This window comes from Parasteatoda tepidariorum, chromosome 4, assembly GCF_982258835.1.
Source record: "Parasteatoda tepidariorum strain Cologne lab strain chromosome 4, Ptep-v5.0, whole genome shotgun sequence".
In the NCBI taxonomy this organism is placed as follows: Eukaryota; Metazoa; Arthropoda; class Arachnida; order Araneae; family Theridiidae; genus Parasteatoda; species Parasteatoda tepidariorum.
The window spans coordinates 31605036-31617816 of NC_141758.1; the positions used below are offsets into that span (position 1 = coordinate 31605036).

General features: G+C 27.6%; 1 protein-coding gene across 1 annotated transcript in view; it reads left to right on the top strand.

The window, feature by feature from the left end:
* The first annotated feature begins 804 nt into the window (after positions 1 to 804).
* Positions 805 to 12781, top strand: part of LOC107453313 (uncharacterized) — a 31707-nt gene continuing 19730 nt past the window's right edge. The window contains exon 1 of the mRNA XM_016070091.4: positions 805 to 1199. Within this exon, the coding sequence (XP_015925577.1) occupies positions 1107 to 1199 (93 nt within the window). The 5' untranslated portion in view covers positions 805 to 1106. The remainder of the gene's footprint in view (positions 1200 to 12781) is intronic.

A 12781-nucleotide genomic window follows, 5' to 3' on the forward strand; every position in this document is an offset into this window, starting at 1 on the left:
CTTTTAATCCTCTTCTAATGTCAGATGAAAGATTTTTAATTGAGCGTTAGCTGTAAAAGATTGTTTTGTTGCTTGTTCTTTTGTACCTTTTTGGATGTCTTAAAAAGCTTAGTAACTATGATTAAATTGATGAAATTTATATTTCATCCCTTTACTTTTCACGCACTCAGAAATAATAATCAACTTTCATGCTTTTAGGACGAAAAATTCATAAAATATAAAAATTTATGTTAGAAAATACGAAGAAAATTTTCTTTAAAATACCTAAAAAAACATAATTTATGATAGCATTTTTTTAGCATTGCGTTAATTATCTTATTATGGAGAATTCAAGATATTTATAAACACGATATTTGCTTTTGGGTCTAAAAAAATCTTAAAATGTTTGATAATAGCTAAAGTGTTTTTCAAAATCCATATTCTAACTACTTAACGGCTGTTTTAAAAAAGTACACATAGAACACTACAAAAATTTTTTAAAATCTGCAAATTATTGATGGAGTAAATCCCCAAATATGGAATTCAAGATTTTTATATACACGATATTTGCTTTTTCGTGTAAAAAATTCCTGAAATGCTCGATAATAGCTAAAGTGTTTTTCAAAATCCGTATTGAAACTACTTAATGGGTGTTTTGAAAAAGTATGCATAGAACACTACAAGAACTTTTAAAATCTACAAATTATTGATGGAGTAAATCACCAAATATGGAACTTGGTTGGCGAGAACAGCTTGGCATTTATTGGCGACCGATTCAACACGGCAACCCTAACGAAAACCTGGAGGATGCCATGCCATCTCCTCACTGCCAGTCCTTCGGAATATTCACTATTTCATTCATTCATCTACTGTTGCTCTCTAACGTATGATACTAAGAGTGCTTCAAAATAAGTTCGAAATATTTCGGCCTACTTCCTTCTTATTTGGATACCGATCTTTCTGCTTACCAGTTTTAATTATTAATTTTTTATTTAAAATATATTTATGTTCTTGTGCATTGAAGGGATTAGGAACTAGTGTGCTTTAAAGGTTTTGACATCAACAAAACGGCCTGGTGGGAACGTTATCGCCTTTCCACGTCATGTGGTGGAGGCTTAGGTATAAAAATGTCGAGTATCTTAGGAAAAATTCCGAAATTTACACTTAAGTTACCTTCTGCATTGGCTAAAGCTGGACGTACTATGTCGGAATGCCCACTGGTAAGTTGAATTTTTACTGTAACTCAATTATCTTCACCAATCATGTATTTTGTTTAGAGAACTAATTCCATGGATTTATCTAAATACTTCTGTTGCCTTACTTAAATGCATACAAATATACAGGAAAACAATTTTTTTAATTAAATTCTTTCACCATTTTGACTGTTCATATATCAGAAAAATATGGTTTCAAAAATACTAAATGATTCCAATTTGTCGATGTACATTAGTAAATGAATAATTTAATTTTATAGAATAAATGTATTAAAATTTTATTCTATTGTATATGAGTATGGATGTTATTATTATGCTAATTTATGCTATGAATATTTGTTTTTAGATATTTTAATCTTGGTAAAATTATGAAACAAAAATACAAAGATTCTTTAGTTAGAGGATGTATTTATATCATCGAATCTTATATTGAATTAAATTTTAAGTTTTTATTGTTTACATACGAGTAATAGACCTTAAATTTTGTATATATATTTCTTTAAGTAAAATAAAAATGTTTATTTTATAATCGTTGCTTTTTTGAATAAAATTAAATGTGCAAATCATGTTTATGCTCCAAAGAAATTTTTTTTTTTAAATTTAGAAAATTGTGTTTTCAATTTTAAACGGGTATAAATTTAAATGAAACTTGAAGATAAAAAAATTACGAAATTATATATCCAGTGAAAATAATAAATATCTGAAATAGTAGTGAAAACTATTCTATTCCTTTACGCGCCGCGCAATGTTTAAGGAAGCGTTGTTGTATGAATAAAAAGACACATTCACATACGTTGCTATGGCAACTGCGTTGAAGGAAATTTTACGTCGTCCTTTGAATTATTAATTGCAGCATTCTTTTAAGAAAGCCGCATGAAGTATGAATAAAAACATAACCACTTTATCAAATTTAAATACGTGATGACAATTTGTAGTTATGCAACAAAAGCTTTGGGAAATCAAAATCATTATTAATCACTTTTACTTTGTCATTTCATACATTTTCATTTGTTTTTTTAAGATGCGGAATGTTTGTTTGTAATTCTTGATTTCGTAATTATTGGTTCTCTTCTTAAGTTTCGTAATTCTTGGTTATTCCCGTAATGTTTCCTTTCATAAAATATTTTATTTAGGTGGTTTAGAAAGTGATCATTGCATTCTTTTAATGTAGTTTTTAAACAAGTCATTGCAATTTTCTTTCAATTAGAACAAACATAATGCGATTATAGTACAAAGAATGTTAAGGGTATCTACAACTTACGTTAGTTTTAATTTGTACAGGTGATGTTCGTTAATATTTATGCTATTAATGTACAAGAACTATTTATTTAAGTTTTATATTTAAGAAACTATATTAAGAACTATTTATTTAAGAAATATTCTGATGGAGTTTAAAGAATTCAGTAACTTTTCATTTTAATATAAAATACTTTCCAACGCTGCAACGAAAATATTCGTGAAAAAAATAAATAAAAAAAATCTTAAAAAATATACATTTAGAAGTTGAGAATTTAATTAGTGCATTTAAAGTAGAACGGTCGAGCCATATTTAGTAGGAATGTTTCCTAATTTTTTAAAATTTGTACAATTGTTCTTTAATTTTCTGAAAGAAATATTTAAAATAATTATTATTAAACCGTTACATGATACTAAAAGATGTCATGGAGCAGACCCAACAATTAGTAAGTTTGAAATTGAGTGATATAGAAAACGATAACTTGATGAGAAATTTAATGGATTGCTAAGTAAATAGTTGTTTTGGAATTTCTATTATTCGAAAAACTTTACATGAGCATGATATTATGCTATATGAGACAAGCGCGTACCTTATGTGAATAAAATATGTTACTTGTTTTTATATAAATTTTCAGATGACTTTTATGATTATTCTTCTGTGTATATGTTTTATGTGTTTAAAAAAAAAGAAAAATAATATTACTTGCGCCAAGTACAAAATCGTTTGCTCAAGAAATAATGTGAGTTAATATTTCAATTATTATCGAATATTATACACATATTTTTACTTAACTTCTTTAATGTTATGAAGATATTTTTGAAATCAGTGATTCTAATTTAGTTATAAATTTTTTTGTAGAAATATTTTCAGATGATTTTAACCTCAATTTTTTCCGCGATACGTTTAAAATGAATAGAAATATTAAAAACAGAACTATTTTATTTTGTAAACAAGCATGCAAAATATATCTCTTGTTCTTCGAACCTTCTTTAACGAATTTCTGAAATCATACGATTTCTTTTTGTTTCATCTCGCTTTCCTATATATTTTCGAATGATTTTTACCTCTTAACATTCCTCTGCGTATGTGTTTCAAATAAAAAGGGACATAAAAACGCCAAAAAAGTGCAGCCGATTTCTTGCAGACGCCATCTTGAGTGATATCTGAGTAGAATTCGTCTGAATGAACAATAATAATCGTCCAGTGTCGGTCGGCGTTTTCAAAAAGCGTGCAGAATCTTTCATGGTTATCGCTTGAACTTAGTCGGCGTTCATCAAAGGCAAACTGAATGGATGATAAACCGGCGTTATCTTGCTTTTTTCTTTACGTGTTTTTTTTCTTTTACTTGTTTTTTTCCTTTTTTTATTTCTTTTTTCCTGAAGCGGTTTTTCAAGTTGAATGAATTTAGCTCCAGTGTTTTAGTGGGCAGTATAATTTTTTTTTTCATTTTAATTTTATTTTTGCTTTGTCTTGCAAGAATTTTTTTTTTCCTTCAATAAAAATTACATCTGCCGCAATACCTATAGGTCACTTTTTTTTAAAAATAAGTGATGGTTATTTGGATGATAGTTTAAATATAATTGATTATTATTTTCCTAATTCTTTAACTATATAATGATATTGTTTTAATGGTATATTAATAAATTGCAGTGACATACCCCCGACCTATAATTGTGCTACCTGATGTTTTAAGCTTCATATATTATTGAATATTATTTAAATTATTGAATTTCATTTAAAATTAGTCGAGAGAAATTTTAAACTAATTATTAAAGGTTTTTTTTTTTTGTGTCTCAAATCCCTTTAAGTCCCCAAGTAAACTCCCTTTTTGTTACTTAAAATAATTTAGTTTTTCTTTCGAGTTAATCTACTTTTGCTTCTTCAGTTAACTTCTTTTTCTTTGATTATTTAATATTTTGTTATAGTAAATTTCTGTTAGAGGAGAATTTGTTACTGAAGTGTTATTGTTATTATTATTTTTCTTTCTTTCTATTTCCATTTTATTTTTGTTTTGTCTTGCAAGCAAGTTTTTTCTCTCTTTAATCTTTGCATCTAACACAATGCCTATAACTTATAAATATTAATTATTTTTCTAAATAAATTACCACTTTTTGGAAGGTAGTCTTAATGAAATTTTTTAGTCTTTGTCATTTCAATAAAATGATTTAATTTCTAATTCTAAGGCAATAGTGATCTGTGCTATATGATACATAAATGAACTGCGGCGAGCGACGCCCACTGCCCTATATAAAAAAAAAAAAAATTAAAAAAAAACTTTTATTACTGCTTCTTTTTAATAAAAAAAAATAACTATTGTTATTTTTTTTTTGTTATACGTTAACTAAAAATAACGTATGTTTCTTTTACATCAAAAGCGTTACATTATTGAATTTTATTTGAAATTGTTCGATAAAAAATTGAAAATTGCTTTGTCTATTCTTTAACAGGCTTCTTTGTGTTTAACTCATATTCCATTTTGACTGGTTCAATAAATTTTTTCGTTAATTAGTTATTTATTTCGTTTATTACTTCAATTTTTTTTCAATATGAAAGAGGTGTTAACTAGTTATTTATTTATTTATGACAAACTAAATTTAATTTTTTTTTTAAATAAAAGAAATAATAGCGTAATAGCGTAATAATAAGTAATCACTGTCAGAAACGATATTTCGTGCTGTTTGAAATGAATAAAAATTGGTCAAGACTAAATTTTTTTTTTTTTTTTTTTTTTTTTTGCGGATGGAAAAAGAAAGTAGGAATTTCGGCCTGAAAGACAACCCAGTGTCAAAATATTTCAAATTAATCCTCTTGGTCCGTTTAGAAACGTAAATTCGAGGTATGAATGGGATATCACCATTGTATTTAACATTAAAAACGTTATGAACTCTTGAAGAAGCTTATAATATATAATCCTTTCGGGTAATTTGAATTCAATTTCTTTCTTATTCATGAACATTCTTATTCCTTCCTCCTATCATTCATAAAAATCCTTATCATAAAGGATAGTTCCTCATGCTTTATAATGTCATTATCAATGAATAATTAATGCATTCTGGTTTAATTTAATCTTTCTTCTTTTTTTATTTATTTACCTGTGCCCAATTTTGAAAAAGATTGAAGTAGGAAATTGAATTGTAGGCACGTTTTAATAATTCTTTTACTTAATTTATAGTCGGGCAATTACGAAATGAGCCAATTATCTCATTAAAAGGAACCTGACTGAGGGCTCATCTCGTAATTTCCAGTTCTGAAAATTGAAATTTGTATTCTAGTACTCAAAAAGACCTTTCATAAATGAAAAAAAAAAAAAAAAAACTAGAGCTAAAATGAATATAATTTTTAAAATTTAGCTAAATTACATCGTGATCACGAAAGCATATTAGATATTATACAATTTAAGGATTGAATATACTAAAAATAATCTTGAAGTTGATTTAATCTTCAATTTACCTAAACTTCTTGGGGTATAAACCCCAAATTATGGTTTTTTGAATAATTATAGAAAGTTTACTACTGCCTGGCAATTACGAGATGAGCATCCTACCTCACTGATTGATTTAGTCTTCAATTTACATAAACTTCTTGTGGTGTAAATCCTAAATTATGGTTTTTGAATTATTCTAGAAAGTTTACTACTGCCTGGCAATTACGAGATGAGCATCCTACCTCACTGATTGATTTAGTCTTCAATTTACATAAACTTCTTGTGGTGTAAATCCTAAATTATGGTTTTTGAATTATTCTAGAAAGTTTACTACTGTCTGGCAATTACGAGATGAGCATCCTACCTCACTAAAAGCAACCTGACTGAAGGCTCATCTCGTAATTGCCAGGCAGTTGTTAACTTTCAATAAATAGTTCAAAAACCATAATTTTGGATTTATACACAAAAAAGTTAAATTTAAAATTAAATCAACTTAAAGATTATTTTGCGTATAATCAATTCTGAAACTATATGATATTGAATATGCTTTCATGATCACGATCTAATTTTAAAAATTACATTCATTTAAGCTATAGTTATCTTTTTTCGTTCCATTGACGTAAGGTCTTTTTGAGTACATGAATGCAAACTTCAATTTTCAGAGCTCCTTTGATTTCTGTACACTTCATTGAGTAAAGGAAAGAACTTTTAAAAAGAAGAAAAAAAGAGTTTCGTCTGGAATGTATCCAAGAAAAATGAAGCTGAAAAGGTTTTTGAAAAGGCCGCCGAACGTCTTGTTATGTGTTCCTATCGTTAGGTGTAAATAAATTTTTCATTACTTACCTTGAGTGGGGAGAAAAGTAAAAGAGCACGGCGTCAAGAGGAAGTATTTATTTATTTATTAGCCCTAAGTAATAGTTTTTAGGGGCTTTCTTTTCGTTACTAGTTTAGGGGTTGTCCAAAAACCATGCGTTCTTACACCGTGATCATTTAGCTAAAAGTTCAAAGAGCATTTAAAGGAATAATTTTGCAGTATATAATACAATAAATATCTTTTTGGTAGACGATATAAACAAATAAAAATTCTACGCTTTAGCTAGAATCGTCACTAAACTTTGGCAGGGATCGTTAGCGTTTTAACTCTTGAATGACTGGTTTCTTAAACTTTTTGCTGTTGGGACCCCATAATATTTACCAAAATTTTGGGGAACCCTATAAGAATTGCGCTAATTCATCATACGATGGAGGAAAATTTTCAGTTTCTTCCCTTGTATCTTAATATACAATTACAGTCTTAAGGCTTTAATTTTTAAACAGAAAAGTCAAAATTTTAATTAAATAGCATACTTAAAAACATAATACGATATTAAAAATTCGTAGAAATGTTTTAGTTTTTTCTTTGTGTGTATCGTCTTATCTTTATCTATTTTTAAAAACATAGTGTAAATATATTTGAATATAATGTGTTATAATGTGTCAAATTATTATAATTTGTTTAAGAAATATCAAAATTTCTAAAATTTTGAGGGACTCTTGCCGCAGGTACAGCGACCTTATTTGGATTCGGGTTCCACAGTTTAAGAAACACAGCTTTTAAGAATGCATTGAAGTCTGACCACTTCTTGAGCCCACTAAATTTAAACCTTGCTGATTATGTTTTTAGTTCTTTTTGTCTTCTTCAATTATGATTCTTTTTTACGTAAAGGTGCACAACATTTTTCGGAAGCGAACCTCAAAAATAAAGTTTTTAACTTCTGGAATCGCTCGAAGCTTATTTTCTATCTCAAGTGATTACCATTTAATTATTCTTTAGTGTAATAAGGACATCAATTTGGTTTAAAAATCAAAAGTCTAAATTAAGTGTATTAATAGAAAAACCAACTGAAATATTTTTCTTTACTGAAATTAAATTATATAAAACTTTTAGCTTATTCCTTTTTTTTTTTTTTTTTTTTACTCCAGAGTAATTAATCTTACAATTTTAATCTTTTTTTTTTAAAGATTTGAACTACGTTTTAATTATGTTTTGGTGGAAGAAATTTGTTTTAAAAAATAAATTAGTTGATTGAAAAAAAAAGCGTTGAACGATTTATACATCTTTATTAGCCGCTCTACATTTTAAAATTTCTCTGATTCTTATTTCTGCTTTATTATTCTTGACCGCAGGTTGTGCATTAGTAATATGACTATTTTTATTTACTAATTTTATTAATGAGATGAATTCATAAGTTCGGTTTATATTTAGGCTTCAACTACTTCTTATTTTTTGCTTTTTCTATGTTTTTTTAACAGTTAAATATAAGAGGAAAATATGAATCATAATAATACTATTAAATATTTTGCCAAATTCCTCTTTTACTTTTATCTCCGTCATATGTAGCGAAAATGAAGATATGTAGATCTCTCTTTAAGGGAGAGAGGAAAGAAAAAAAAATGCTAATCTGTCATCTTATTCTTTGTTTTCTTTTTATTTAAAAGAAAAAGAGGGAAGAAAATGTAACAAATAAGTTCACTCTGAGTCACGAAATAAGCCAAGCATCCAAGCGTGCGTACAACAGGCGACTGTTTGACTGAACTTTTTATTTTTTTTTATTTCCTCAAACTCTATCGCCGAAAAACAAGATCTTTTGTTCCGTGAATTCTTTTTCGGTATTTTCAAGAAAATTTCATAAGAGACTTGCCGACCCAATTTCGTATCATTAAAATCCTGTATAACGACATCATTTGGTTAGAAAAATGAAAACTTCGGTTACCATTGCCGTTACGTTGTTATAATTAGATTTCCGGAAATCGATTTTCCTCAGAAATTACCATTCGTTCTGCAGCCGATGCTTGTGATTTTTATAACTTGATTTTAGTATTCATTAATTTCAAATGGTGTGTTTCAATTTAAGGCTTTCGATTTTCGTCGAAAAATTTAAACAGTATTATTTAAATTTATAGGAGATTTTTTACATCCCCCCCCTTTATCTGAAATTGGTTATTCTAACTAGTATATAAGAGAAATGTTAAAAAAGATCATCATGGTGATTGTTTAAATTGAGTTGTTTAAGTATTACTTAAGCACTTCATGGTGGAGGTGGTTGTGATTTGCTTATTTTTGCTGATTCTGACAAGAGGAGAGAGGGTTCAAAATTGCTAGAAACATGCTTTCTTAATTGTTAGAACGACGCCAAATATTATGTTTAAAATACTTAATTTTTTATGCTAATGTTATTAGTACGAAGAATATACGAAATTGTAACAAAATTAAGTGAAACAAATTGTTAGGTTTGAAAGGTGATTTCAGTTTTGGAATTCAATTAGTTTTTCATAAAGCGGTTTGAATAAGAAAAAAGCTACACAAAGTGAAAAGAGAACAACAAAGATGGTATTTTCCCCCCACTTTATCTGAAACGAAGTTATTTAGCATAAAATCAACCGTCTTTTATTGCATCTCCTGTTTTTACCTGGTAATCTGAATAATTTAAGATATTTAAATTTTTAAGTTGCATTTTTAGAAATGATGACCCTATTTACATTTGGGTACAAAATTACGCACAGGGCCGGATAACCCATTAGGTCATGGCCTGGGGCCCTCAATGATTAGGGGCCCCCTTATAAATTTTTTTTGAAAATAAATATAAAAAAAAACAAGATTTTTAAAAGAAAAATTAATTTCAAATATATATTAATAAAATATGATAATTTTTGTTCTAATTTAACAAAATAAAGTAAAATTTAATTTATTATTATTTATTTGTATTTTAAATTGCTTTCTTAAATGAAAAGATGTATAAATACTTTTATACTTGAATAAATAAAAAATATACGAGAAATAAAATTTAATCTAGGGGCCCCAAAAATTTGAATGGCCTAGGGCCCCGCTTGCGCTTAATCCGGCCCTGATTACGCGGTTTAGGCTTTCTTTTATACATAAAAGTAAATAATCAAAAATATTGTTTTTAAAATAAATTATTATTGAATCTTCAAGCATGTGTAAATCAAATTTTTTTTTGAAAATTAAAATTTAGAAGTCGCTTTCAAGGTCGCCCCTGACGAAAAATAAAATTCTTTCATTTATTTAGATCAAAATGTGAGAAACGGAGGAATAGATGTAGAGCTTGAAGACTCAAAACGTGCTACAAATATTATCTTCTGAAACTGGTTTCACAGCGATAGGGGAAAAAAAAAATTAGATTAAAATAATAAAGAAAGAAAATGCAGCTGAAAGAAGTAATAAAGAACGAAGAAGGGAGAAAAAAAAAGCACAGCAAAGCGCGTAGAAAGCATGCAAGGCGGCAAGCCTTGGTCTTCGGGGTCTGTAATTAGCCTCAAGACCGACGATTTTTATAAATAAAAGAGAAAGAAAAAAGAAATGTAGTACTTCAGTGCCACCAGTGGGCGCCACAGGTTAAACTTTAATTTTGGACCAGAACATTTTAATATTCTTTACTCTCTAATTCTCTTCTGTTATACCTCTAATTTTCTGCAGTTTCCTCCCTTTATTATTACGGCCATTGGAGGAAGGGGAGTGAAAAATGAATGGTATCAGGACTTTGTTATTTACCATTCTCTTCTATTGCGTTTTTATTCCTGGAAAAAGAAGGATTTATTTCTTTGTGCTGCACGATTCTTTTGCACGAAACGTTTTTAAAACTTTCTGGAGGACGATTTTATTAACGGCAGAAGTTTTTTTTTTTTTTCCTTTGCTACGTAGGTTTTTAATTATTTCATGATAATGGTATTCCAAAGTGAAAAAAGATGCTATGTTATTTTTCTTATGGGATGTAATTTGTGTTATGTGTGCTTCCTTATAAAGAAGGAAATATAATTTTTTCTCTTTCATATCTATCATATATTAAAATTTTGTCAAAAACGTATATCATAAGGGTATATAGAATATTCACAATCATATATAGCAATGAGCGTCAATTTTTTGTGGGGGACGAAATGCTGTCACATAAGTTTTCTAAATTTTAAACATAAGAAGAAAAAAATTCTTTTATATGCAAAAAATATTACTTCTTTCTCTCGTTTTTAAAATTGATGAAATTAAATCAATGATGATTCGTAAAAATTTTCTAAAATATTGATTGTAAATATTTTTTTTGGCGCAGAAATTGCGAATTATTCTTAAATAAAAGTACGTATAAAGTAATGAAATGTTGAAGTTTAGTAGAATTGTCTTTTTAAAGACTTTCATTCGACACTGAGCCGATGCGCGGTATGTCTTATTAGGTTAGTTAAGGGGGGAAAAAATCGACGATTTTATAAATGATGTCTTATGTTAAATTATTTTCTTTGTATAAACTTAAATTTTCTTCTGAAATATTTTTAAAAGAGGAGTTTCATTTTCACATTTTACCATAAGGATACTTTTAAATAGCTTTTCCATAAATAATTTTATCAAAATTACGTATGAATAAAAGCAAAAATAAATAAGTAATAAAAAATAAAATAAATAAACAAAAAAATTGCAAACAATAATTACAAAAAATTAAGAAATATTATTGTAATAAAGTACTAATTGCTTCCACTCAATCCAAGTTTAGATAATAATCCAAGATAAGAATTTTTTTAAATCAAGTACTTCAGTTATCACATGTATTTCTGTTCTCCCAATATTTTCAAGGGAACATGAGTTTATTTTTAAAAATAATATTTAAAGAAATGTATGAGATTATAATGGAAATCCCTTTTTTCTCATTGTGATTTTCTGTAATATTTTTGCTATTGCTTCACTTTCTGAAATGCAAACGCGCAATTTGTGGACCTTCCCTAAAACTCCAAGAAGAATAATAAATAAATAAATAATTATTCTAATTTACAAGTTTGGTCAATTTAATTTGTTCGTTGTGTTTTTCGATACAATAGTACTTAATTAACATGTTTCAAACAATATTAAAAAAAAAAAACAATATACTAAGATTGTCTCTTAATCTTTTTAATATTGTGAATGCAGAACAGAATATGGATTAAAATGGCAAAAATGATTTTGTATTATAATGATAACAAAAATACGTAATTTTGTTGGGACAGAAAATTCTTAGAAGTATCACTAAACAGTCAGAGGAAGAAAAAAAATGAAATATAAAGGAACTTCAGTTCTGAGAAATGGAAACGCACTGGAGACGAGAGAGAATATTTTTAGTTCAAGAGAGCTAATTCCGCACAGCTTGGGTTGCCAGCCTGCTTTTTAAAAGCCGCCGAATTTCTCGTTTGTTTGAAGAAGTCGTTTGCACATAGCTCATGATTCTTACGTATTCTGTTATAATTTGTGAAAATAAAATGTTAGCTACAATCAAATGTTTAGTGTGAGAGGCCTCTTATGTTGCAATTAACAGATCATCGATTTATTATCGACCCACTGGCGTTCGTAAGATTTTTATTTAGGTATTTATTTTTATTATATGGCAGTTCTGAAGTACATTTTCTAATTACAATCGTAATATTTTATATGTTTTGATTAATTCAGTTATTATTGTTAATTGAATTATTATTTCTTAATTTAAGGAAATTTTTTTATCCGGATATTGAAAATATAAAAATAAGCATTCTATTATTTCCTGTTATTTGTGCAACATATCTGGTTTTTGATGTTCTTATGCGTAATATGTCTATTTTCATCTTACAAGCCTATGAGCAATAAGTTTTTAATTTATATTACTGTAACCCATTTTTTTTCCTTCTTCAGTTGAAAGATATACTGTACCCTATAGCAAATTTAATATTTTAGTTAAAAAAAAAACAACTATGTAAAGGTGTACGCAAATATCTTCGCTCCAAATATACATATAAAAAAGTTTCATTCATATTCATAAAAACGAAACTTTAAACTGTAAACAAATCATCATTTCTGATTGTCTCATATCTTCTGATATGAATAATTAAGGATTGTTGATTAGCAATGTAGCTAATTACTGAAAAATCGCTTAAATTAATTGA